Consider the following 27,064-nt stretch of genomic DNA (forward strand, 5'->3'; position numbering starts at 1 on the left):
GCAGGCCCGCGTTAACGAAGTTCTACTGTAGCAGTAAGTGTCCCTGTCCTTCTCGCTTGTACATTCACAAATTCACTTCATCTCACAAGCAACTAGTCGGTTTCTCCTTTTATCCTGCATCATGTGGACATTTCTCTGCACTCCAGAAACCAAAATTTGAATTGTACTTGTCCGAAGAAATTACGTAAAAATGTATCTCGACTATGCAATGTCGAAGAGCAACTGCCAAAAGAAAGAAAGAAGGCTCGCTTCTCACTGATTGAGTGACGGACATGACATAGCCCTCTTGCACACTTGGATTACACACTGCACTTTTACGATTCACGGTATCCTGGTCGAGCATACAGGGTGTTTATTTTCATGCGTTACAGATACATTATTTTATAAAAAAGAAAGCTATGGAAGCTACACAGATGCCTTTTTTGCAGTTGGGTTATATGGCCAGATGGATGTCCTGTCAGAAAGCGTATCGAAGCACAAGTCGGCTAATTAGTTAAAATTCATTAATGAACATATTAATTAGGTGTCTTTTTTTGTTTTGCAAAAGTGCGATAGCAGAATTGGAGCTAGTCATTACTTAAATCCATTGTCCTTGTTAAATACCGTGAGATGAGCATGTACCTTGAAATATAAATTGCCAAATCTCGCTGAAACCAGAACAATGCACTTCCCAAGCGCAAAAAAGAGCGACAAGCATTCCACGTCAGAAGGCCACGTGCCTTGGAGCGATTCAAATGATTGGAGTAGATGCTGATCTGTTGGACAGATCAACCTCTTTCCGGCCCAAATAAGCCGGCGGTGTCGAAGGTCATGAGCTCCTGAGAAGCGAGCTTTTGGTTTCTGCTCATTTGCATAGCGAACCTCGGCAACGGATATTTCAACGCATGTGGTGGTTCCAGGACTTTAAAAAAAAATCGAATGGCTCCCTAGCGATGATTGTCTCCTAATTCTAGTCTCACTTTTGTATGAAAGTATCTAATCAAAGGGTTAAATAATGCATTTTAAGTAATTAGTTTCCCAAAGCTTATGTATGCTTTTGACAAGACATGCGCCTGGCCGCGTAACCCACGTGCAAGAACGGCATCTGTGTGGCTTCCGTAGCATTTTTTTATAAAAAAAATATTTAATGGATAAAAATAAACACCCTGTATATCCGAGGGCTTGATTTCCTAATTTCTACTCCTTCTGATTTCTTTTTATTTTTCTTGTCCCTCCACGCTCCTTTTGGTATAGCAGAAACTAGCTGGTCAGTAAAGCTGTACAGATTTTCTCGAGTGTCGTTGTCACTGTCGGGGATTTTCCCAGATACAGGTGTCACACCCTTAGGAACACCTACACCCGCATAATGAGAATCCTGGGTAAATCCCTGAACTTTCACACAGGAAATTCATATTAGCTGCTACTTAGTTTGGAAGAACAGCATTGATCCCCTTAACGTTACCTTACAAACAGCGGTGCCACCACAAGTCCCGAGCAGAGAAGTGACCCCATCGTCCCGAGGTTACCCGGCCCCTCCAAGCAGCAGACCTGCACGACCGACACCTCCAAGTCGAGGAGTGCCATCGAGACAACAGCCGCCCAGTGTGCCATTCGGTAATGGTTCAGTAATGGGCAGTCCACCGCCACCGCCTCCCCTACCACCAGGGGGACTGGGGGTGGGCAAAGGGGCTCCTCCCCCTCCACCACCACCACCACCACCTCCTCCTCCTCCTGCTCCGATGGACTTTGGCGCCTCACGAATGAATGGAGGTGCCCCAGCACCACCACCACCCCCTGGACTGCCGGGTGCTGGGGATGACCCGAGGTCTGCTCTCTTGAACCAGATACGCAGGGGAAAGGCGCTCAACGTGAGTGATGTTTAGTTTATATAGTTTATATATATATATATATATATATATATAAGCCATCTTAATATGTAATTTTGAATAACAAACACGTCTAGTGTCATCTACTTGTTTATTTAATGGCTTTTTTCTTTTCCTGCATTATATATATATATATATAAAATATCAACTCATTTCATAGTTCCCAGGTGTGCAATATAATTGGAGCCTCGTGTATCGGGGCTAAACCCAGTAAAACCTGTTTTTACACCCGACTTTACCATTGCCACTTGGGGCTGAAACCTGGGGAAAACAAACTGAAAACAAAACATGCCAAAGTGCATATTTAGCCATCCATGCTGGCACTGGAGAACACTAAATATTTCACGTTCTGCACTGCTGCTGCCGCATACCGTGAATACGAGAAGCTTCCTTTTTCCTTTTTGTTCCTATTATTTTGTGCCCGAAAATCTGCTTTTTCCCATGTCATCGCCGGACTTTCCCTTCTCTTACAGCTTCTGAACTAAAACGTGACTTGTCCACCCCGTTTCCTGATTAAAAAAAAAAAAGAACATAAAACCCGTAAAGACGAGGATCTAAATATGTACGGTTGTGTTTAAGAGGCAGCTTTGATACCGTAGACTAACATTCGAAGTATGGTGCTCACAAAAGCTACTGCTGTACGGTGGTGCACTTTCATATATACTTTTGTGGGGCACGACGTGCCACCTTTCATCAATTTACTTGAGTTTACGCACCAGCTCCCGTGGCATAGTGGTTACGGTGGCCGCTTTTACACGCCGAGACTGGGAGGTGACGCAGGTTGGAATCCCCGCACCGGCGGTGCTGTCTGAGGTTTTCCCTGGGTTTTCCAGCAGACTTTTCAGAGGAATGTCGGCACAGTTCCCCTTGACGTCAGCCCAGGACGTATACTAACTAGGGTTGCCACCTTTTGGAGTGCAAAATACCGGCTGAGGGAGAGGAGGTGGAATAGAGGGAAAGGAGGAAATGTTCGTGGGAAAGGGAAAGTGGGTGAGGGGCGGAGAGTATACAGAGAGAGAGAAAGAAAGAACGAGTATACTCGCTCAAGACAATAATGATATTAATAATGAATAACTAAGAAAACGACTAGTGACTACGGAGTTGGGTCTGTGCTCCAGATTTATTCAAGCTGTAATGGAATGTTGAAAGGAAAACCCCGTAAAAAACCCTATGAAAGGTGTTGAGTCACGAATACCGGCAAAAGGCTGCCGGTATCACCTTCCTACCGGCAACCGACAGAACAAGCAAATAACCGGCCCTGCCGGTATAATACCGGCCTGGTGGCAACCCTAATACTAACCCCCTGTCCCCCACTCCTTCCTGCTGTCCTCTCTCCATCTGTCCACGTCTGTACGCTGCTCATGGCCACAGTTGCCTTCGCGGCGCTAACGCGGAATGAAAAAAAAAAGAACTTGGGTCTACGGACCTCAAAGATTGGACTGTACCGTAGGCGGAAAAGTCTCAGAGGGTCGGCCAAATGCTACAGCCGCAAAGGCTGTTCAAAACTGCTGTGTATTGGTGCTGCATGTGATGTGGGTTCTCTTTACAGCACGTCGATCCGGAAACGGAGTCCATTCAAAGCAATCCCGACTCACGGGATGCTCTACTTGATCAGATCAGGGGAGGTGTTCAGCTCAAATCAGTAAGTGCAGACCACATCCATGTTGCTTTTGGAGCTAAGGTCCAATTCTTTGTGCAGGTCCAGGATAACCCCCGAGTATCACCAGGGGAAAACAAGCTGGAAGGGCTGGCTGGAGCTCTAGCCAGAGCGCTCCAAGAGAGAGCACGTGCCTGCCTACGTGAGTTCCACATGTTCTAACTGCTTTTTCTGACACAAACAGATCAGAAAATATGATGAGCCGTTAAAGGAGCAACGAAGGCTTCCTCAATAAGTCTCCTGGTTTTGGCTGTGGCGTATTGCACAAGAACGATTATCCTATAGTCGTGTTCGACTTGAATTAAGAAGGAAAAGAAATCTAGTCTGTCAACAACGTGTGGCGTTGGAGATAAGGAGACTCAACAGCGTGCCAGGAGAGATACTGAAGCGCCACTGTGCGCTGTCAGTTGGGGAGCATACTTTCTGCCGCAACGTAGTGTCATGTGGCCAGTCTTAACAGCCAATGCAGAATGTAGACGAAAGTATTTTATGAATTGTTGAAGCAGTTCCGTAAACTGATTAGGATTAGGATCTCGTCACGCCTAACACGAGTGATTTTTAGGTAAATACACTCGTGCGACGGTCGTCAGTATCCACCGCGTTTCTAACACAACGTTGTGGAGACTCGTACTACTAATTATAAACTTCGCTATCAGATACACTCAACGGAGTATTTAAATAAAATGCATACATAATTAGTAATTTAAAATCTGCTTATGGAAAATATTTGTAACGCTCCGTCATTTCTTGTCTGAACGTCGCATTTTTGGCGGTGTGCGCCGAGAGAAATGGTCGGCAGTGTTGTACTACTGTAGTTGTACGTCTGCGGCAAAAGCTCCTTTGAGTGGTCTAGACTGCAGCGCCACCATGAGCCATCATAGTAGGGAGCGCACTTTCTGCTGCAGCGTAGTGTCATGCAGAGTGAGTACGATGGATTACATTATCTGGTGCAAGGAGGCAGCGTGACCTCGCCGTGTCCAGCCATCATATCCACGGCGCAGTAATATTTTGAGAGCTGACGGACTAGATTGCTTTTCCTTTTTAAGTTGAACAAAACTATAGTTGACTGGTACCGTGGACGATAAGTCTCATATGCACACCCTCAAAAACGCCTCGGCTCGCCTTCAAGGTCACGCCGTAATTGCTCGTGGCCGCTGTTCTGAAATGTTTTTGTAAATTTAATTGAAAGAAACCGCAATTTGCACTTACCCCCTTCTCTCCTTCTCAAAAAGCATGACAGTGCAGCCTCTGATTGGTCTCCTCAAACGATCTGCTGCGATGATTGGACAAAGAATTTGAGGAGGCCATTAGACCCCGCTCTGCATTGTCGACCATTTTGAGGAGGAGAGGGAGAGGGAAAGCGAAAATTGTTGTTTCTTCCACTCATAAATCACAAACGGCACAACAGATGGATTCCATTCATTTTGTGTTTTCGTCAAGGTAATGCCATCTTTCGTATCTGAGGAGAAACTTTGGCACTTCAGTGTCCCTTTATTGCAGAAATGAAGTGAAACTGCAAATGGATACTTACAGAGCACATTTACCACACTAAGGTGTAGCGTGATGGCTACATAGTTTTTTTTGTGTGTGTACATTGCTAGAGACTTGCAGGGTTGTTAAAGTTACTTTTAAAAAGTATCTGAGTTACAGTTACAGATAAATGGGTGTAAAAGTATCTGAGCTATGGCTACAGGTACCCTATGGGAGAAAATACGCTGATACAGTTACGGATACTTCCAAAAACGTGCCCAGTACTTTTAGTTACTCTTTACATTAAATTGATTGGGTTGATTTAGCGAGCTGTTATTAGTTGCATTACGATTAATAAAGCTGATTACCTTGGGGCACATGATGTGACAACACATAATTCCTTCTTTTTTATGCACACACTCGAGACATGAACCATTAAATATCTTTATTCCAAGAAAATGTAGGGGACCCTCACCAGATAGCACACATTAAAAACCAGCACCTTACCTCAGCTGCTGGCTTTCCTTGTTAACATTTCTCTTCACTTGCATACCTTCTGTTTGCATGAAGGAGAACAGCCATTTCAAACTTCTCCTCCGTCGTGTGGGTTCTATTTAGATTTATGCTTACAAGACCCCCCAAGCTAAATAACCGCTCCACTGCGGCACTGCTTGGCAACCCAGTCTTCTGTTTGAGAAATACAGAACTTCAGTACTGGGACTGATTCCAAAGCACTCGGGTCAGGTCGTGTTACGGATAAAAGTGCCTCCATGACAATGTATCTGATATTTCACTGAAGACTGCAGTTGTTCATGGGCACTGTGAAATTAAAATTGAATTGAATTGAATTGAAAAATACACAAAAAGTATCTGAATACACATACTCAGTGACTTTTACTCAGTTACTTAACAACCCTGGAGACATGTGTATTCAGAGGGGTGCATGGAAATGTCTTATCCTATTTTGCTTCTACAGAACTCTAAACTAATGAGTAGAGCCTGAAGTTTTAGGGTCTAACCCAATTCTTCCCCGTATTTGCACCCCAAATTGAAGGTTACTTCTTTAGGGTGAAACCCGATTTTTACCCAGCAAATTGCCCTCACTGAGACGTCTGTACGAATGCACACTAACTTGTTTGGCAGCAAATGCAATTACATCACCGTTTGTACCAAACCAGTTCAGTTAGTTTGAGTAACTGTGCCCGAATTCGCATGAATTTAGAGCACATGTTTATTTACCCCATTTTTACCTCCTGAATTTAGAAAAAAAATATTTCCCGAAAACTTCAGGCTCTACTAATGAGTGGACATGTGAAATGTTTAGCTTATTGTTTGATCACAATCCCTCACACACACACACACATCCTTTGAGATCGTACACATATTTGATTTGCCCATTCTTGTCATGCAGCGGATGAGAGCGACTCTAGTGATGACTCGGATGAAGATGAAGAGGAATGGGATGATTGAACACCATCCACCAGATTTATAACCCGGGGGAACTGTCAGCAAAGCTTGCATTCCCCCTCCCCTTGTAAATGACTCGGATTAACGACGTTGCCCCCTTTTGTGATCCACTGACGACCTATTTTTTTATAACACTTTTGTCGTTGCCTGCTTCTTTAACTTATCCTATTTTGTTGTTGCAAGTTTTGATTTTGAATGGTTCCAGATAATTAATATAGATATAAGTACTATTACAGTGACATACTTTGTTTATATGGAAAGAGAAGAGTAATAACGTGTAAATAATATGTTCCAAGACGTAATAAATGCGGTTCCTTTGTATTTTTTACCCGAATGTGTACAGAGAGAGTGTCACTCTGCCTCACAATAACTGCAACTACTGCAAAGGGAAATGAGTTGAATTCATGTTTCATGATGTGAGTATTGTTTGCATGCAAAGAAATCTTTCGGTGGGCCTGCATGTTCAAGACTGTGCCTCTTCTGCCGAATCGCACATTTCCAGTCCACTACACACGGCAGACCATCCCGAAGTATTGTCTTGGAAGGTGACATAAAAAGAGAGAGTGAAAAATAGACAGCTTGTTTTGCTACTGCGCAGACGCCAGAGGATGCCCTTTCAAGGTCGAGTCCCACATGACGTCAAGCTGAGTCACGTGTATCGAATGTTTACAAACTAACGGCGCATTCAACTATTCGTCGCAGCGCAATGTCACGAGTTTTCGTGCATGATCGCAGGTGCTGGTGCTTTTTCTCCACAGATCATTTGCAAAAGTGCGCAGTGTTCGTATTTGTAGTTGGGCGGGGAGCCCGCGAGCATGAAATTACCACCGGGAACTGACAGTCTCGTTGCAGAGGTAGCGACAGATGAGACGGAGCAATAGGATGTGATGAGGTTTCGAAACAGTCTGCAGTATTCCCCAAAGTTTACAAAGAGAAGCGGCGCAAACACCAACAAAGTGACGGCCACCTGATTCACCGGATATCCGGTCCACGCGGCTTGATGACGTCAGAGAACGTTAGCAGCGAACGCAGTGCGCATAAGATTTCGTTAGGCTTCACGGAAGCTTTCCGAGTGTCAGGCGATACCCATGTTTTATAAAGCAAGTGGCTGTTAGTAAGCGGTAGCGGTCCTTAGAAAGAGTTGGTGAAGGTCCTACGCAAGGAGCGGTAGGCCCACCTTCTCCAGAAACGCCTTCAAGTCGCCTATTTCCGCTCCCAAGTGATATCCAAGGGCGAGAGTCAGCCATCTTGACTGTCTGAGAATGGCCAAGAAAACCTACGATTTGCTCTTTAAACTGCTGCTAATCGGAGACTCTGGTGTTGGAAAGACGTGTATATTGTTTAGGTTTTCCGACGACGCCTTTCATACAACGTTTATATCCACAATCGGTAAGTACCGGTGTTGTATTTGGAGATGTTCTTAGGGAGCCACCCTAGTCCGGTGATCGCTATTACGCTGTGTTGACACCGTATGATTGGGCTTTAAACGCATTCAAGGGCTCGGCACATGTCAAAGGGTGTGGTTCGCGCCGTGCAAGCCAAGAAACCTGGCCGGTTTAGCGCAGTCTCTAGAATTTGCTCGCGAATGTGCAAGGTACTTATTTCCTGCCAGAAGGGTGTGCAGTTCTGAGCGGTATTTGATAACTGTGTGGAGATAAATGTTATCAGGTACTGCGTGCGTTATGCATTCAGAGCAGGAATTCGAGCTCGGGGGAATCTTTTGGAGCTTTTTTCTCTTAAAGTGGTGTGCCAATGACCCAATGTGCGTATGTTTGTTTTTTGTTTGGGTACACATAAAAAAAGCTTAGTGGCATCGTAAATTTTTAAGCTATAGTTCGGCGGTTTTAACGAAAATAAGGTTTCGTGCTACATATTTCTTCGTTTTTGCCCACAATAGGAATCGATTTCAAGATAAAAACAATCGAGCTCAAAGGGAAGAAAATCAAGCTGCAGATATGGTAATGCGGGATACAGTTTCCAATTTTTCCGCATTTACACGTATTCGGTCGTTTTTCAGGGACACTGCAGGGCAAGAGAGATTTCACACCATCACCACATCGTATTATCGTGGTGCAATGGGCATCATGTTGGTGTACGACATCACAAACATGAAGAGTTTTGACAACATTGCCAAGTGGCTACGGTATATCGACGAGGTGAGGTCCACCTTCTTCTGGAGGTTGTTTATTAAAGGCTTCCTTCTTCCAGCATGCAAATGAGGATGTTGAGAAGATGATACTAGGCAACAAGTGCGACATGGAAGACAAGAGGCTCGTCCCTCGGGAACGCGGAGAAGCCGTTAGTACCTCAATTTTTGGTGACAACATTTTGTGACATTCACGATGAGGTGGCCTTATGTCGCATGTATGATGTGACTTTCCTGAGGTTCCACAGGAAAGTGAATATAGTGGATTGACTGATGCATATAGTGTTTAAAGATAAAGGTAAAACTGCTGATGTGACACTGGGCAACTAAAACGGTGGCTAATATAGTGCATGTGCATGCGATATGTTCGCTTCTTTGTGAGGTAGCAGAATCTTGGTCACAAGAATGGGACATTTGGCTTTCTCACATTCAATGGGACATCATTCGTTTCAGGTAGCGGTAGATCACGCGATTAGGTTCATGGAAACAAGCGCGAAAACAAACGTCAACATTGAACGGGCGTTCACAGAGCTTGCCGAAGCCATCCTAAACAAGGTGGGTGTCAACTAGTTGTTCTTAACTTGACGTCATTTACGGTGAAATGAACAAGCACAGTTATTTACTCCGTAGTCGCCTTGGTAACGGTGGAGGAGCTGCACAGATGCAACGTCGTGTGAACTCTGCCTAAACATAAACAGATATGCCTATATTTGTCGGATGTATTTGGAAAAGTTTGGACCATTATGGGAGAGACTCCCACTTGATGGAAAATTTGGAGAACTTTGTGACTTGTAATACATTAATGGTTGCCGGATGTATAGCAGAAGTCTTGTCAAGATAAATTGAAACACGGTAGTTGTCGAAACAACGCCAAGCGGTCGAGGACAAGGCGATAGCGTGTGCAAATTGAGCACACACTTCTTGATTCGCTGTCCAGTGTGCTAACCACTATGCTACTCTGGCATGGCTTACCGACTTGCCAAGTGGGATCTTGACTCATCCCTCTACCTCCTTCTAATGTATGCAGTACCTACAAATTATGCACAAAATTTTCAGAAGCCGAATTTGTTTAAGTAAATTATTGAAAGTTATAAACAGCTCTTTCCTAATAATTGTTGCCATTTTCTTGTGCTGTCCAGGTGTGGGTGATGCTTTAAAATTCCAGCAGACATGTTTACTAGAAGAGTATCAACAAAATGCATGTTCTGTCTGAAATACCCACGTACACATGAAGCTTAACGGGCAGCATGGGACATTGGAAATGTTAGGAGGACATTGCTTCCTTAATTTTCATGATGGTGTGGACGAAGAAATGAATCAAAGAACAATTTTTATACAAATTTTAGCTTCTACTAAGTCCTGCAATGTGTATAATTTAGCATCTGAACACTTCTTCAATTATTTTTCTTCATTGCAAATCCTGTGCTTATACATATGTTTGGCTGTTGCCATAGCAGCAGAGCTCTTTAATTTATGTTCATTTCACAGCACTATATGGGGTTTAGGTAACTCAACTTTTGCTGTGAAGCTATTCACTTTGGAGGCTTTGCACCACACTCGACCATTCGATTGGAAAAAGTGCAGCACAAGTTCACGAAAATGCTGCACCGTCCCTGACGTCTGTGCACCGTTAAGCAGACGACATGGACAGGGTTGCTGCCGTTTTTGGCTATGTTTTGTCATTGATACGGAGCATACTGGCAATCAGCTTTGTTAAGATGGGCCTGTTTATAGACAATAATCATCCAGAAAATTGGGATGCAGTGCAGACATCTGCGAGACACTATCCGAGGCTTACACTTTTCTATTCGATTGGACTCTGTGTGCTTTGCGCGAGAGCAGCAACGTGTCGTGCACTTCCTTTGCGTTCCTTTACACCGCCTCTTGCACTTTTTCGCGAATCGAAGACATCTAGTTCCGAGCACTCATCAGCGCCTGCGTGCTCTGTGTGACTCATGACACATTGATATCATATAAAAAAAGTGTGCAAGACTTGGCTGTTGCCATCAAAGCTGGATGCGAGCCAAAGTGCGACAGTTATCACTCGTTCCGTCCTCCTCTAAATGCGGCGACATGAAGAGAGTTGTTGTATCTTCAGTCTTAACGTTTTTGTTGTTTTTTTGTTTTTTTCAGCAAATGGCAGGGAAGGACAATGCGGAGAACCAAGACAGGCTTAGAGTAATTGCACCGGAGAAGAGTATGTCAAAGTGTTGCTAGGGTAAGTGTGGATCTAGCTAGAGGGCTGAAAGGGGCCCTAAACTGATGGTTGTATCATGTCTGAAAAACTGCACGGAGTGAAAGCAGGGGTTTTTTCTCTGACTAAATATGTGGAGGACTTTGTGTAAAGGCCTGTTCCGACGTATAGTGGTACGCTGATATAGCGCTCCAAAATGGCACTCACTGTTATCGGACGGTTCACACTCGCAAAGGTGCTATAATCTAGTGGAAGTTCGATGGTCGTTTCCGGTCTCTCCCGTCACAGTGCCTCCCAAGTTCGACAGCATGTGGGCGAACAAGTTCGAACGACTGAACGAACAATAGACCTCTCCCTGTTTGTAAACAAACGACGTCACACACAGCGCCACCAATTTGGTAGAGTTGAATTACGCTCTAAGCTAGAGGCGAACAAGGTCGCGCCCAAAAGCCATGGTCTTGAGGGGATTACGATGGTCCCACTTTTCTTTCAGTAGGAGGCGGTGAACAACTCCCCTTCTGATTTGTTTCGGTTTCGGTCTGTCTACAAACGTCATGATGACGTTTCTCAGGAAGAGGTCTATTACCAGACATTTTGGATGACAAACTTGCCAGTTCCAATGCAGCCACCGTACTGTGAAAATATAGAAGCAAGACAACTCAACGACTTGCACGACATCATCACTGAAGGGTCTCCTCCATTGGCCAACACGAATGTACTGCTAATATTATCGCCAAAAAAGTTGACACGAGCTCAACTCCGGCAAGCGCTAATGTTTAGCGGTTTGGAGCACTGCGAGGAGGAAAATGTTTGCACTATTTTCTAGCGCTATATAGCAGATCTCTATATGTCTGGACAGGCCTCAACCCAAGCGCTTTCACTATTTAAAAAGCAGATCAAAGAGGGAAATCAGCACAACTCTCCCCTTCGTCTAATGCGTGGGCAAACGTCATTTAACTACAGCAAGCAGGGCAGATTCATCCCCGAACGACGTTTTGCGTCGTCAACCAATCCCAGACTTCCACTGGGTCAGCCGCTGGGGAGAACCTGCCGAACGTATTTGCGGTCGCATTGTTGCGCTTCAAAGAATAAGTGCGGCTTATAAAGTAACCCCATTTCTGTTAGTAAAGGCAATAAGAAAAGATTTACGAGTAATAAGTTCAAGAAATAGTGAGCAATGCGTTTTGTAATTACTGCACTACTATGTTGTTGTCTACTTTCATAATTTGAGAAAAGAGCTAAATGAACATATTCCAACTGACACATCATTGCTCTGGTATCGGTTTAGTGTCCCTTTAATATGGCAAAGTTTGAAGTGAAGCAGTGTTAGTACTTTTAATCTAGTGTTAGTGTGATATGTAATTGTAGTTTTTCACACAGTTTTGCTTTGGTTGCTACGGGCAACTGTGTGTGTGTGTTCTTGGTCACCGGAAAAAATGATAATAGTATTCTGGTGTGCAATGTGTGCGGGTGAATTCAGAGGTTGGCTTTGTCCCTCATTTCTACCACAAAGTCGAAATAATGTAAGGTGGGACACATTTTTAGGTTGGTTTGGAAATTGTTGGCTGGTGCTGCTTGGTTAAGCTGCCCATGCATGTTTAGGCCTGGCACAACATGGCAGGTTGGTTACGACACACAACACCTGTGCTTGGTTGTGTGTCGAGTAATGCTTGAGCCATATGTGCAAGTGCGGATTGTAGCATTTTGTAAAAACCTTCATGTTCGGGATCTCCTATCCTTCGCGAGACTTTAAGGGCACACGAGAATTCCTACCAAGACTGGACACACTGAGAACTATGCTGGAATCACAAACTTTGCGTTCAGTGTTGGTCATAGAGATTACTGGCAGCTTTACAGCACAGGCGTGTGCACGTCCACTTTTGTCACATGCAGTAGCGCTACCTCTGCTTATCACTAAGTAAGCTAATCAAGCCACTATTATTAGTATTACAAAGTTCATAAAATTTAGTGTGCATGGTGACCTGTGGCCAATTGGGCCCGCTAAATTAAAGGGTTTTACAGTATATGTAGAGCCTGAAGTTTTAGGGTTTTACCTGATTGTTCCCCGAATTGAAGGTTTCCTCTTTAGGGTGAAACCCGATTTTGACCCGGCAAATTGCCCTCACTGGGATGTCTGTAAAGATGCACTAACTTGTTTGTTTGGTAGAAAAATGCAGTTACATCACCGTTTGTACCAAACCTGTACAGTCAGTTTGAGTAACTCAGCCCGATTTCTCCCTGAATTTAGCATACTGGAAGTTTTTTTTCGCCCGAATTCGCATGAATTTAGTGCAGACGTTTATTTACCCGATTTTTACCACCCGGAATTTAGAACAAAATATATCCCAAAAACTTCAGGCTCTAAGTATATGGAAGTGGACCAAGTGGACCAACTATGTCGAGAAACCTCGCAATTTCTGTGTGCGCTTACAAAGATTTTCATTTTATGCAGGATTTACAGCATTTTTGAAAGAGTGGCCATAGCGTGGGAGGGAGAAAGACACGGATTGGTGAACCAACTGCAGACTCAGACGCGAAAGTAGTATGTACATGTAGACCACACCAATTCATGTCGAGTGACGGCAAGAGGAACAAGCGTTGGGGGAGGAGGGTTGGGGGCAAGCCTCGTGCCTGGATCCAAGTGGTGTGACAGGTTTAACTGTCAAGGGACGGCGAAAGACTTGACTAATGTGCACGTTTCATTTGAGTTTTTGTTGCGCCGAGGCCTTTCGTTTTCTGTGCTGCCTTCTTCCTGCCTCGCAACTGTCCTCTCGATGCTATCTTGGGGGCCTTACACCTCCTCTGTGCTAAACGTCTTTTATTTTTCTGCCCGTGCAGTGCAAGAGACACGTGTTGCTCCACCCGTGAGAGTTTACCAGAGTTCTCGTGTTGTATTGTTAAAAAAAAAAGGTCCCCCTTCTGTCATTGCATTTTTTTAATTATTACTGTATTATAAGCCATTTTTGTTTGTTGGAATAAATTACACGCAATTCTTCTAGGATATGCCTCGTTTGTGTTCCTGTGCTAGCGTGGATGATTTGGTCCTTCGAATACAGAGAGAGCTAGACAGTTCATGTCAGAGTGAACTTTGTGGTACTCAACGTTTGAATTAGGCACATAATCAGTACAGTGGACAACTTGAAGCACACTGCAGAACTTTAGGTGCCTGCTTCCAGGTATTTCAACGCTCCTGTTTCTCTTAGACCAACCCGTCTTGCACATGTCAGACATTTGTTTCCCAGCCCCAATGCTCTCAAAAGACCTTCTGTTTTTTTGAACCAAACACCATTGTGTCAAAATTGTATTGAGTCACATGGGGTTCTCGCAGTGGGCTCGAATGCACAAAAGTAGGCCTTATGCATATTTTTTTCTGCTGATTGACGTCTGATCTTATTCCGACAACAGCAGGCAAAAAGGCAGACGACGACCAAAAGAGGTGCAGGCACCATGAAAACCAACAGTGAGGCTTGCCTCTTTATTGAACATGAGCTCTCATGTAGGCTCATATGACACCGTACATAATAAGGAGGAGATGGTACCTGCGCTTGACCCCACTTGTGACAAAAATCTCGACCATTGTCCGATAAGTGGGTGGTCAACTCTTCAAAGGGCATTGGAACCAGTGCTCTCTCTTGGCAGGTGAACACAGTACGCACATATCTGATTACCATTGGTGTCTATCATCATTGAGGACTGCCGGTGTGAAAGGGGTATCAATCTCTCTGGTGAGACTGGTTATGTATCGTGATGTCTCGGTTGGCTTTTAGGTGTAGTGCCGCTGTTATGTTGCGCAACTAGGCCACCTGAAAGTGGTTTCACGCAGGGAAGGATAACGGGCATATTTTCATTACCGTTTCCATTCTTGTTACTGCTATATTTTCGTTTCCATTATCCGTTTCTGATACCAGCCTTTAATTTCGTTTCCGTTAGGTTTCCGTTACTGTTTCCGGTAATAGAACAGTTGCTACAGAGCTGCGGGAGGACAGCCCGTCCGGCTCTGTCAGCACCCTGTTTTGCCCAAGTGCTGCTTCGGTGTCATGCGTACACAGTGCACGAGTAATTTTACGTCGTTGGGATGCGCACATCGTGCAAGATTTTTAAAGAAGTGTAGGAACATGTATTGAGTCAGTCTTCTGTCTTCAGTCATTCTGAGTTCAGCAACTCAAGATGGGCGTAACCTTCATCCAGTGTCACATTCATAGGCGGACGCTCTCAGTAGTAAAGAATACTGCCATAACCACGGTGAAATGAAGAAAGTAAGAAAATAGAAGAAATTCTCGTGCTCGTGGGTTTGAGGGCATGGAGTCTATGTTGTGTAAGTCTCATGTCTTGATGCCATGTAGGTAAGTAGTGTCACGAGTAGGTAAGCAAGTGATGTACCCTCGACATCCATCAACCAACAAAAACGTGGGATGACGGATGGGGAATTTCTCCCACCGTGGCAGGTGGTGAAATAATGTCGTGTAGTATTTAGAGCATTGCAGGGAATGGAGTCACCAAAATACACAAACAAAATGAAAAGTCACTGAAATGTCATCGGACAACAGTAATAGCCATTACCCGTATTCAATACCGGATCGTAATTTTCGTTTCCGTTTCTGGTAATGGAGGACAGTGGTATGCGTTTCCGTTATCGTTACCATCTCCAATTTCGGTACTATACCGTTTCTGTATCCGTTACCCTTGAAGATGAAAGAACTGATGTTCCGAGGCTGGAACAACACAGAAGGGACAAATACATACAAAGCCTCAATTTGCCTAAGAAATTAACGAACGAACGAAATTAACGAATAAACGAAGAAAAAACGGAATTAATCCAGAAGATGTGGGTTCGAGCCCTACAACCGGCTAACCTTTTCAGTGACTTTCATCTTTCACCGTTACCCTTCCCTGGTTTCACGTACAGTGGTTTCATGCAAAGTAATGGCAGAGGTTTTGTTCCGATATCCCGCAAAGGCATTGCCCTAATCGTATGACTTACCTCCATAATTTTGCCATGACAATTTGTATCCAAGGCATTGGCCTGGTGCACTATGGTAGCCAGAAAAATATTGGGGGGGGGGGGGGGGGGTTCAATGGGGACTGTAAATGGGGGAGGAGTTGTTTCTCTCTTCCAAATACACTACCAAAGGTACAATTTCGGGAGTTTGCACTGTGACGGTCCGAGTTTCTTGACAAAATCGGTTTCACAGACTTTTCCCGAGTTTTTTTACATCAAAGGGACAGCGCGCCCTGTTGCTTTCAAACGGTCGCAAAAGCTCGCGTTCCCCCACAGTTGAAAGCCATAAAACTTTAGTTGACATGTACGCAGTGTCTCTTCGTGGGAAGGGTGACATCTGCTCCCCCTTAGACGGAGTTGTTTTCCCTTAGAGGCGGCTTTGTGTAAACGGCAGCATAACTGTACGTTAACGAAAGCAGTAGCAATTACAGCGTTCTTCGAATGCAGTGCCGGACGCACATGTGTTCTTGGTTTGGCGTACGTGACTGACCCGGGCTGTGACATGGCGCGGGAAGGTTATATAGACCAAGGGGGACTTTGAGAAAGGAGAGAGTGGGACAGTCGCCGAAACAGACAATCGTAGTTTACGTCGAGGGTCCGAACCAGCGAACAGTCATCAAGACGTGATCCAGAGCGGGAGCCCGGACGGATGCCCGGAGGGAGATGGACGACGGCGGCGCCTTGATGCCTGGAACCCACCTTCGACCTGAGGGTTCGTCCCCGAAGTCTCCTTCCACCTGCGCTGACGTCCGGGCAACCGAAGTTACGACCAAGAGGCCCAGCTGGCGGTGACTGACCGGAAAGAGGTGCACCCGACGACGATGTGGCGAGCGAAGAGACGGATCGACGAGGGCGGTAGCCGAGCCCCTGGGACCGAGCCTCCAAGTGGGACGGTAGGCCTGCCGCCAAATCGCCGTCTTCGCTATTGTTTGACCCGGCCGTGGACCCAGAATGGAGACCAGAGCGGATGAAGATCGACGGAAGCAGCAACCGAAAGCCGCAGCATGGAAAGAGGCCGCGCAGGTCACTGCCACGCCATCGTCCATGGCCTGGTGAAGATGTGGTGTCGTCGGGGTGCGCAAAATCAGGGTCAGTCACTCTTGCCGCTTGTTCCGTCTGCCTCGTTTGTACATGATTCGCGTATTCATTTCCTGCGCGTTTTTGTATAATTCTTCATTTGAAGTATATCATGCGATATAGTTAAGTTGTGTCCGCCTTATCTCATGTGTATCATTGTCGCGATTCCTGTAATCTTTTATGCAATGTGAATAACACCGTTGCAGTTGAGCTTTCATTAAATCACGTTTTGTTGTTGTTAACGAAGTGTGTGATTGTCATTCCTTCTCGCCTCTGCGGGTGCCCACGTTGAGTGTATCCCCTTTTCTTGGTGAATTTTGTGCTCCGTCCCCCTTACGGCTACGGCGAGGGACGTCACAGCACCATAAACCCCCCCTCCCACCACCTAACACCGCCCCAAACATATTAAAACACCCCTCTAAGATTCATACGAAAAAAGCCCAAATACCTCTAAAGAGGACGAAAAACGCCCGAAGAACCAGCACACACAGGTGCCACACCTCTCTACAAAATTCTTCCAAAACCGTACCCAGGATGGAAAACCTGCAAACCCCCTGCACCGTCCCACTGCCCGCAAGTAAGGGACCCAAGCAGCACAATGTACCGAAAGTCGAGTGCAATAGGGGTGGACGGTATGTGTCTTATCAATGTTCTTTAGTTTCACCAGTTCGTTCAAGGTCTTCCACCTACCCGTCCACCCCTATTGCACTCGACTTTCAGTACATTGTGCTGCTTGGGGACCTTCTATGTTGCCAGACGACTACTATCAACTATCTGGCGCGATAAGATTCGTTATCTTCCGGCAGTGTGCGCTGGTAGTGCTGTCACTCTCTCTCTCTCTCAAGAACGCGAGCAGTGACGTCACCAGAGCGAGAGGGAAGCACTGAAAGGAAGTGCGTGGGCACATGCCGTCAGCGTTTTGCAGTGTTACGTTACAGCGTCTACTTCGTCTACCCGCTGACTATCGGAAAATTTGCATTGTGGGAATAGTGTAACAGGGTAAAGTGGTAATGTGTTTCCCCACTTTGTTTCTTGACAGAAACAGAGGGGTACGTTATCTAGAATCGGCACAGTGGTTTATCCAGAATCCCAAGCATAGAGGGGTGTTGGGAAAAAATGGGAGGGGGGGGGGTCATTATTATAGTTACGTCATTACAGCTTAACATATCATTACCGACATGTGTCTAACGCTGAAATCGCAAAAACCTGAAACCCCCTGTAGGGGGAACACAGGTGAAAAAGTTAGGGGGGGGTGTCACTGAACATTTGGGAAGGGGGGGGGTCTGGGTAAATCACTGAATCGGCGTATCAATAAATTTTGTAGAAAATGGAGTCATAAATGTCCAAGTGATCATAAAGACATCCATTTGGGCTTGTTGGTAGCTCAGAGAGCATTGCCTTGACAGGAAGAATGAGGGAGTACCTGCGTACATAAAAGGACATTAAAGTGTTGAAGTGGCGCTCTATGTGTGCGTTGTCCTGTTTTTAGCGCTTTTAATGAAATGGAAGCCCAAGTTATCGTCAGAAATGGCTCCGTGTACTTGCGTGCGCCAATTTGCCTTCGCAAAGTTGGCACTTCGTGCGATAAGGGCTGCAATCGCCAAATCACATTGCAAAAGCAAAGCGCTGTCTGTAGTACGTTGCCACCACAACGCATAGGAGGACGTGCAGCTCTCTTTATGGTGCGTAACAAGTACGAAAAAATATTTTTCTAGTAGCAGCGTGATCAGGTGTGTCATCCTCGGGATAAGCGCGGGACCTACGTTACAATGGGAAGGGGTAAGAGGGTCGGATCAGCACTTTTCTGCCCATTTGGGGACTCTGGACAAAAGTTATATGTAGAAACATGTCCCCGAGGTTGGGGGAGAAAAGAGAACGAACCACACACACAGAACTCAATCTTTGAGTGTCGCTTTGAGTCAAATTTTGAATTTTTTTAGTTCTCTGTTCTTTTCTGCCCCAAACTCGGGGACACGTGACCACGAGTATGGGGAAGAAAAGAACAGAGAACTAAAAAAATTGACATGTTGAATATGAGGCAAGCTTTTTAAATTTAAAGCAATACTTTTAAATTTACAGGTTGAATATGAGGCAAGCCAGCTGATGTGATGAATCTACAAACATATGTTTGTAGATTCATCTTGAATCTACATCAACATCTAAATCTACATCTGAATCTACATTTGTAGATTCATCTTGAATCTACAAACATATGTTTGTAGATTCATCACATCAGCTGGCTTGCCTCATATTCAACCTGTAAATTTAAAAGTTATACGTATATATGACGGGAAGTAAAGGGTTCAAAATGTTTCAATGAAATCCGCAGCCAATTGTTTGCAATTGCATTTTATAGCCAACGCTTTGGCTGCAGTGACGTCACTGTAACTTCTGGTTCCTGCTCTGCCAAGCAATCGAATCACCGATTCGGGACACAACTTGGCGATGTTTTACCATACTTACGCCTCCCTAAAACATGTCCAAATCAGTCCACAGCACGGGACTGTCCCTTTAAAACGAAAACGCGGAACAAAGCAACATGTTATTACGTCTGAACTGCACAACAAGCTACGTCAAATATCTATCTCACATCCTCGTACAGTTTATTTTGAAAACATCCTGGTAACGTAATATCCGCGTTTGAGCCTAAGTACGTCAGATTTCGGAGCGCCAGACGCAGATTGGGAAGTACTCTAATAGTCGATGTTATTGTGCGTTCGCATTTACAGTTACGTTTGTCGCTGTGTTTCATTCCGGGTTCTTCTACCATGCAGGCACATGACGCAGAGAAAGGAAAGCATACGGACGGACGCTGGTGACATTATACAGCCTGTCTCCGGTTTGTCAGCCGCAAATCCCGTCATGCGGGTTTACGCGCAAACCATAAGAAAATCTGAAAACTTTCTGAAATGCCGTCAAACCCAGATATGTTATGCCGTGTGACTTCATGCAACCTCGTTGCCCGCCGTCATCATTCATGTTAGAAGGTATACTGTGACAGGGACATGTCTGCGAAACGAAACGAGGACACGCATTAAAAAGAGCTTGAGTACATGTAGTACATCTTCACATGTAGATGTACATCTTCACATGTACATCTTCACATCTACATGTAGTACATGTAGTACATGTGCAACGCTCACCGGATGAATTTATTGACGTCCGGGATACATTATTATAGGATACGCGCCTGTAAACTGTTTAAAGACAGAAAAGCCTCGAACACCGTCACACACGCGTTACATGTCATGCCGCCATCTTACATTGTCTCTCTCCTCCCCCAGTCTCTTCCTCATGTCTTTCTCTCCGCCGCCTCGCTGGCGCCCCATCGTTCTGTGCAGCAAAAAGCGCCCTTACAGGCGCCCACCCCTAAGCGGTGACTGCTCGGATAAACTGCTACTTTCGCTACACATGTAGTAAATCTTCGACAGTAAAGTCCTAGGTGCACTTGCCTTCTTCGGGGAACTTGTCTTTCTATTTCTTCTGAGCAGAATCGTCCAATACTCTTAAAAAAATGCATTGGCCGTCTCTCTACGCATGGCATCAGACTGATGAGAAAGTTGATGAAGTTGATGAGAAAGATGAGGGTCAGTTGTAGCACTAACTAACTCGAGACAGTCTCAGGTGCATATATGTAGTCGTGACATCTCAGGATCTATAGTCTCCGACAGTTCTTGATGGGGCAGCGGAACAACAGTGAGCAGATATAAATTATTAAAGGGTCACTAAATGCAAACATTTCTCCTCGCTTTACTTGTAAATCTATCTCAAATTATTGCTATTATTATTCTCCTCGCGAAATGAACGACGGCGTTACTTTGGCACCAACACAAAAGGAACAGTATTTATCTGTTGCGTTGTTCATGACTTATGAGCGAAAGAAACAGCAATGCACCCTTCACATTTCCTTCTCCTTCTCAAGAAGCGCGGCAATGCGGAGAGGACTCGGATTGGTCTGGTCAAACGACCTCGCGCGATTACTGGATGAACGGTGTTTGCGGAGACCAATGGGAGCGCGCTCCGCGTTGTCGGCCTTCTTGTGACAGAGAAGGGCGAGGCAGTAGGCGATTGCAGGTGGCTTTCGCTCATAAGTGACGAACAACGCAACCGACGAATACCGTTTCTTTTGTGTCGATGTCAAGGTAACGTCATCTATCATTCCGCGAGGATCACCATAAGTATATACCAAGCCCCCTGTGAAGCTCGGCACCCCCCCCCCCCCCCCACACACACACTTTCCAGCTAAAGTATGACGTTGCATGCGGGATTGGATTGGATTAGTTCGAGCTCTGGCACAGATGCTGATCGGATTTCATGTGCACAGCTTCGATTACACCACTTCGATTCAATCTAACGAGTAAAGCTACCTTCAACCGCACGACACTAGAAATAGAAGACGTTCATGTTCGAACACCTGGTGAAGCCGCCATACAGACAGCTTTTATTAACCGCTTGTTATCGACACCACATCAGCTGGCCAAACTTGGACGAAGAATGTATTTCCCTTAAGCGCCATTACGGCAGCCACCTAGCTCCAATACACCATAATGCGGTTAAACCCATATTATCTAGGGAGCAGAAGTACAACACGACACGCAGAACGATTTTTTTCGTCCATAAACCAGTTACTAGCTTGCCTCCTTTTTGTTCCTTCTGTCCGATCTTGGAGCTCGTTCCTTCTTGGTCATGTGAAATGTTTCATGTGAAATTCTCGTTTATGTTACATATACCGTGAAGATAGGTATTTCCATACTGCTGGAAGCATACGCAGATTTCTTTTCAATAACGGAATTCCACATTCTTCCCAAATTCCACGTCGTCCTCAGTGGTTCAGTTGGTGGCGCGTCCGCAGTCAGCCGTGTGCTCGGCGGACGAGGGGCAAACTAAATCAAAATTAAATCCAATAATTCAAAATTAAATTGGAAATTAATCCAATTAATTAATCCAGTTAATTAAACTCAATTAAAACTAAGTCCGAATTAAGTCTAACAGTTCAAAACTTAATTGAAAATGAATCCAATTAATTAAATCCAATAATTCAAAACGAAATTGGAAATTAATGCAATTAACTAAATGAAATATTTCAAAATTAAATTGAAATTAATCCAATTAATAAAGCCCAATAATTCAAAACGAAATTGGAAATTAATCCCATTAACTAAATCAACTATTTCAAAATTAAATTGAAATTAATCCAATTAATTAAATCCAATAATTCAAAATTAATTGGAAATTAATCCACACAACGACCACTGTGATGTCTCGCGACGTAAAGTCGCAGATTATCATCCACAGAACGTCTTTTTCGTGTTTTTTTTTTTTCTTCCCCTCCACTAGATCTGGAGTAGCTTCTCTCGCGACGAGCGGGTTCACATCTCCATATTTTTTCTTCTACCATCATCCTCATCATCATCCATGGAAGATGAACCGAAAAGACACGCGCTCGATTTCGAGCCGGTTACGACAGCGGTGGTGGTGCTGATGAAAGTCCTCGCCGTTGTTAACCTCACAGACGGTTACGACAGCCCGCAGAGACCTTCCCGCGTCGTCTCCAACTAATACTAACTGAGTAACATGCCAACCGCTAGCGAAGCGTAAAAGATGGCTTGGGAAGAAGTTTTGAACGCATCCGACGAGCGTCGGAGGTTCCCGGAGGAAACGCTCACGGTGTTATCATTCTGTCATCCTTTTAACGACGGTATGATGGAGACGTCGAGCAAGCAAGTTCAATAGGCAAGGCCGTCTTCGTGATGTATACGGCCTTTTGTGTACGTGTCAGCACTTTTTGTCTGCAGAGCTACAGGGTCTGAACCTATATAGTGCATCAAGTAATGACTGTGGGAGTGCACAGATCCGCCGTCTCAGCTGTTCGCTGTGTGGGTGACCTACTTGGAGCGAACAGAAGCGAAAACAAAATGAATGCGATATCATTCAGCAAAGTAAGTATATACGTGAATAGTCGACGACTGAAGGCACCCTGGAAGCCACCTTCTCCGCGTGCCTACGAGCACTGCGGTGAAGCCTCACGGCAGCCAGCATAACATCTTGGACCAATATTGTTCTAATAATGGGTAGACATTGCCAATATTGGTCCAATATTGGGCCAATATGTTGTGCTGCTTGGGGTGATGGCATCACGAGACCGTTGCGCATACCACACTAGGGGCGTATCTCGGGGGGGGGGGGGGACGATGTCCTGACCACCTTCTCATTTTCTGTCTTCACATAGTGTTTAATTAACCTAGATTGTGTATCTACCATGATGGGGTGATGATCTACCTGTGATAGGTTACCTCGGAGCTTTGGGGCCAAAAAGAAAGAAGGCGTAAATAAATAAATAACGAACAAATAAATAAATTTTAGCGCTTTTAATTCCTGAACTAAGGCGCCGTCGCTGGGCATATTATCCCGCTGTGCACGGGGGCGATATCACTTTTGTTTCCTTCGATATTAGCACAGCGAAGCAACTGTGAGTATGACTCGTACTCGTAGTACTCGTCGTGGGTAACTAGGGGACTAACTAGGTTTCAGGGGGAACTATGCCGCCATCGTCTGGGAAATCTGGAGGAAATCTGGTGGAAAACCTCAGACAACGCAGCCCCGAGAGTGGGATTCGGTCCGGCAGCCCGTTGTTCCGGCCGCGCCGCTGGAGTAAGTGACTTTTATTATAGTTACTTTTAACAGTTAACATTTTATAAGCCGTGTGCAACACGGCACTTGTTCGAAGCAAGAAAGAAGTCACGGAAAAGGTTCGCCAGTTGCAGGACTCGAACCCACATCTCCTGGATTACCGGTCCAGGGGTCTAGCCTTGAGGCACTTCTTAGGAACTTGAGGCTTTGTGTGTTTGTCCTTTCGTCCGCGTTAAAGCCTCAGAACATCAATTTCCATCGTGTTCGACGGCGCTTGTTTTTCTAACTTGCAGTGCACGTTATCAAGAAAGTACTCATGCATATGCAGACGAGAAAAAAAAAAAAAAAAAAGAAAAGAAGGATAAGTTCCTAGAAGCCGATATCAAAAGGACTGCGACCTACCGTTCAGTGATTTCGAGATTACCACGCAAAGTAGCTGAAGAGCCCTTATTGAGATAATAAGATTCCTGCCATTCCTTGGGCGTCGTAACGTATATCGTAAGGCGCCGTGTGATGTACAAAGTACAAAACGCTTGGCTATTTCAAACATTCGTCGTAATCGGGCATTCATCACGGTTTGTCCTTCAATGTAGCGGAAGTCAGCAATATTTGCTCCGCCGTTTAATGCAGCAACTTTATAGTCCACAGGTAGCAGTATACGACAGGAAGCAAGAGATTGATTAAAATGGCGATGACGTCTAGGTAGGGTGATGAGCATCTTGAGTTGATATCGCCTACACCTTAGGATGATCATATTTCTGCAGGTAGAAAACGGTACCACAGGCTTGACAAAAAAAAAAAAAAAAAACAGGTACCACAGGTTTGCCAAAAACGAGGTTCTACAAGCACGGTAAATTCAGCACCATAAAGGTTTCACTGCATCCATCTGCTTACGAAAGAAGGCACTACTGGAAGTAACAACGGATGCAGCAACAAACTGTACTCAATACGGGAGAAAGTATTTTCATGGCATGTTTAATAGAAAACAGTACGCAAAGAGCGAACGTCGCTTTCTTCGTGGCATTGTTTTCTTCGCTCCATACTGATTCCGAAAGTACATTGGTCACCCGTGAAAACAGGATATATTGTTTCACTGTGCCGAAAAAGAGGGAACTGCGGAACCGACACTCCAAAAACAGGACTGTCCAGGTCAAAACCGTAGCGTATCACACCACCTAAACAATACGTTGCAGTTTCTCGTTCTATTACGGTTATTAATACTGTTTTGCCGAACTGGCACCGCATGGAATCGGAGCCATACAGTGCATTTTGATCAGAACAGAATCGAAATTATTGTTTATTTATTTAATTCCGTGTGAGCGCCGCGAAGCAACTGTGGCTATGCGCGGCGTACAGACGTGGACAGATGGAGAGAGGACAGCAGGAAGGAGTGGGGGACAGGGGTGTTAGTATGCGTCCTGGGCCGACTTCAGGGGGAATTGTGCCGACATTCGTTTAGAAGGTCTTTGGAAAACCGCAGACAGCACAGCCGGTGGCAGGATTCGAACCCGTAATATCTCCCAGTCTCGGCGTGGAAAGCGATCATCCTACCCACTATGCCACGGGAGCTGGTCGAAATTATTGTGACGGACAATGTACGTCTTCCGCTGTCTTGTGACAATTGAAAAGAGAGACAGAGAAAAATGGTGTGGGTGCGTGAGAGGATATGGGAGGACTTTTCGGGGATATTCTCAACTACTCCCTGTCGCAAAATTTCAAACCCTTTCCGACGCTTCGAGGGGACCTTACGGTGCGCAGACAAAAGTCGGGGGCGGTTGGGGCTCGCTCCAGCGCCAGACAACATCTGCTCGCCAATCAGACCAGCCACCTGTCCAGCAGTATAAACACAATCACGCGTCTGCAACCCCCCCCCCCCCCTCCTCCCCATTCTTTCTCGAAGCTATACTTTCCATTCTGGAGTCCATCATAGTGTCATTGCACTTGTTCGAACAAAGGGAGAGGCGCCACGCCACGCTATACTCCGGATGCAAGATTTGCCGGCTGCAAGCGATCACCTTTCGTATGGCGGTGACGCGCTATATCAATGTGGGAAACGTCCTCTCAAATTCAGGACTGACAGCCATGATTGAGAGTTTCAAATGGCCAGCCTATTTTAGGATCGTTGCTTTCGTTTTTAATTCGCGAAGTTCGCTCGCGTGATACACCTTGTGGTACACCTCGGCCTTCTGCATGGTAGCGGATTGCTGTGACAGACTGCGAGGAGGCTCAGTAACCCCCCCTCCCCCCCGCGAACTTTCCCAGGAGTGGAGAGCAAGAGCCCTCCGAAAAGTCTTCCTTGCTGATGCTCAAGATGAACGTTGCGAGATGCTGGGATCTACAGTGTGTTAGTAATGTGCACCCTCGCATTCTACTTTTCTGTTTGTTTTTTGAGCATCGCAACTCAAACTGAACTTTTATAGTTGGCTTCGCACTCTCAGAAGGAAACTACCATTGCATTCGCATTACTTTTTACGTGAATTTCAAAAAAAAAAAAAAAAGAGAAGAAAAACCCCCCAATGTTAAAATAATAATTTATGTGTCTGTAATAATACAAGGTTGGTTCAGGAAGTAACCTTAATATTTTAATGAAAATTCCGAACTCTATTTCGTACTTGATATTCTTGAAGCGGGTGGTAGTGTGGCTCCTCTATACTCTGTATGATGCGTCTTGCGACCTCAGCGTGACACGTGCTAGCTCGCGACAACTGTTTCAAAGTGGCTGAACCGCTTCAGGTTTGTACTGAGGAGGAGTGACCGTCAGTCACCTGTTTGCTTATATGAGTGAGGGTGTGAAACCCATTGACATCCACCGTCAAATGAAGGCACGTTATGGTACTGCCTGCATATCACTGCAGCAAGCGCATGAATGCACGCGTAACTTCGCAGAAGGCAACGGAAATGTATTGGACACGCCAGCACCTGGGGTCTTAATCGCTCCATCGTTACGGTCGTTACAAGCTAACGAGTGGCGGGAAATTAAAAAAGGCGGACGGGAAATTTAAAAAGGTGGGCACGTGATAAAACACGTGCACGGCGCTCTTCGCGTGATACGTGAAGGCCGTGGTATACGTCACGCGCAATGTGTCACGTGCCCACCTTTTTGGATTTCCCGCCGCTCGTTAGCTTGTAACGACCGTAACGACGATGAAGCGATTAAGCCCCCAGGATGGCTAACGCACTGCAGGAGGTGGGTCTTGCACAACCACCCCTACAGCACTTTGCACTCCCCGACGGAATCACGCACCCTCTACGCATCTCCACCCTTCATCCTCCATCCGTCGTTCTTTTTTTTTCTTTTTTGTTATAGTTCTGACGACGCCCACTTCTGTGTGGCCAAGAACGGCGAGCCGCTTCTGTCTTCATCTGCCTTTTTGTTTTGCTCTAGGGAACAGCAAGCCTCCATCACGGCTAACCTTTCCTTTCTTTTTTTTATCAGCATTAAGCATATGTCATTAGCCCCCCCCCCCCCCCCCCCAACTGCCCGTAGGTTATCCAGAACCGCAACTTCCGGGGGGTGCAAAGGAATTGGGGGTGCAGTTACGAGGGGAGTTCAAGTCAA

The 27,064-nt window shown here is 45.4% G+C and overlaps 2 protein-coding genes across 2 annotated transcripts in view; both read left to right on the plus strand.

The window, feature by feature from the left end:
* Window positions 1-6,787, plus strand: part of LOC135399049 (basic proline-rich protein-like) — a 35,475-nt gene extending 28,688 nt beyond the window's left edge. The window contains exons 8-11 of the mRNA XM_064630709.1: window positions 1,453-1,847; window positions 3,415-3,507; window positions 3,565-3,664; window positions 6,404-6,787. Of these exons, the coding sequence (XP_064486779.1) occupies window positions 1,453-1,847; window positions 3,415-3,507; window positions 3,565-3,664; window positions 6,404-6,462 (647 nt within the window). The 3' untranslated portion in view covers window positions 6,463-6,787. The remainder of the gene's footprint in view (window positions 1-1,452; window positions 1,848-3,414; window positions 3,508-3,564; window positions 3,665-6,403) is intronic.
* A 402-nt stretch (window positions 6,788-7,189) lies between these two features.
* On the plus strand, window positions 7,190-13,800 carry LOC135399050 (ras-related protein Rab-10-like). Its single transcript, XM_064630715.1, has 7 exons — window positions 7,190-7,848; window positions 8,357-8,417; window positions 8,477-8,615; window positions 8,668-8,757; window positions 9,059-9,160; window positions 10,739-10,823; window positions 13,252-13,800. Exons 1-6 carry the CDS (start codon window positions 7,722-7,724, stop codon window positions 10,820-10,822), a joined length of 603 nt encoding a protein of 200 aa, XP_064486785.1. The 5' UTR covers window positions 7,190-7,721; the 3' UTR covers window position 10,823; window positions 13,252-13,800.
* The last annotated feature ends 13,264 nt before the right edge of the window (window positions 13,801-27,064 follow it).

This window comes from Ornithodoros turicata, chromosome 6 (assembly GCF_037126465.1).
Source record: "Ornithodoros turicata isolate Travis chromosome 6, ASM3712646v1, whole genome shotgun sequence".
Taxonomy (NCBI): domain Eukaryota; kingdom Metazoa; phylum Arthropoda; class Arachnida; order Ixodida; family Argasidae; genus Ornithodoros; species Ornithodoros turicata.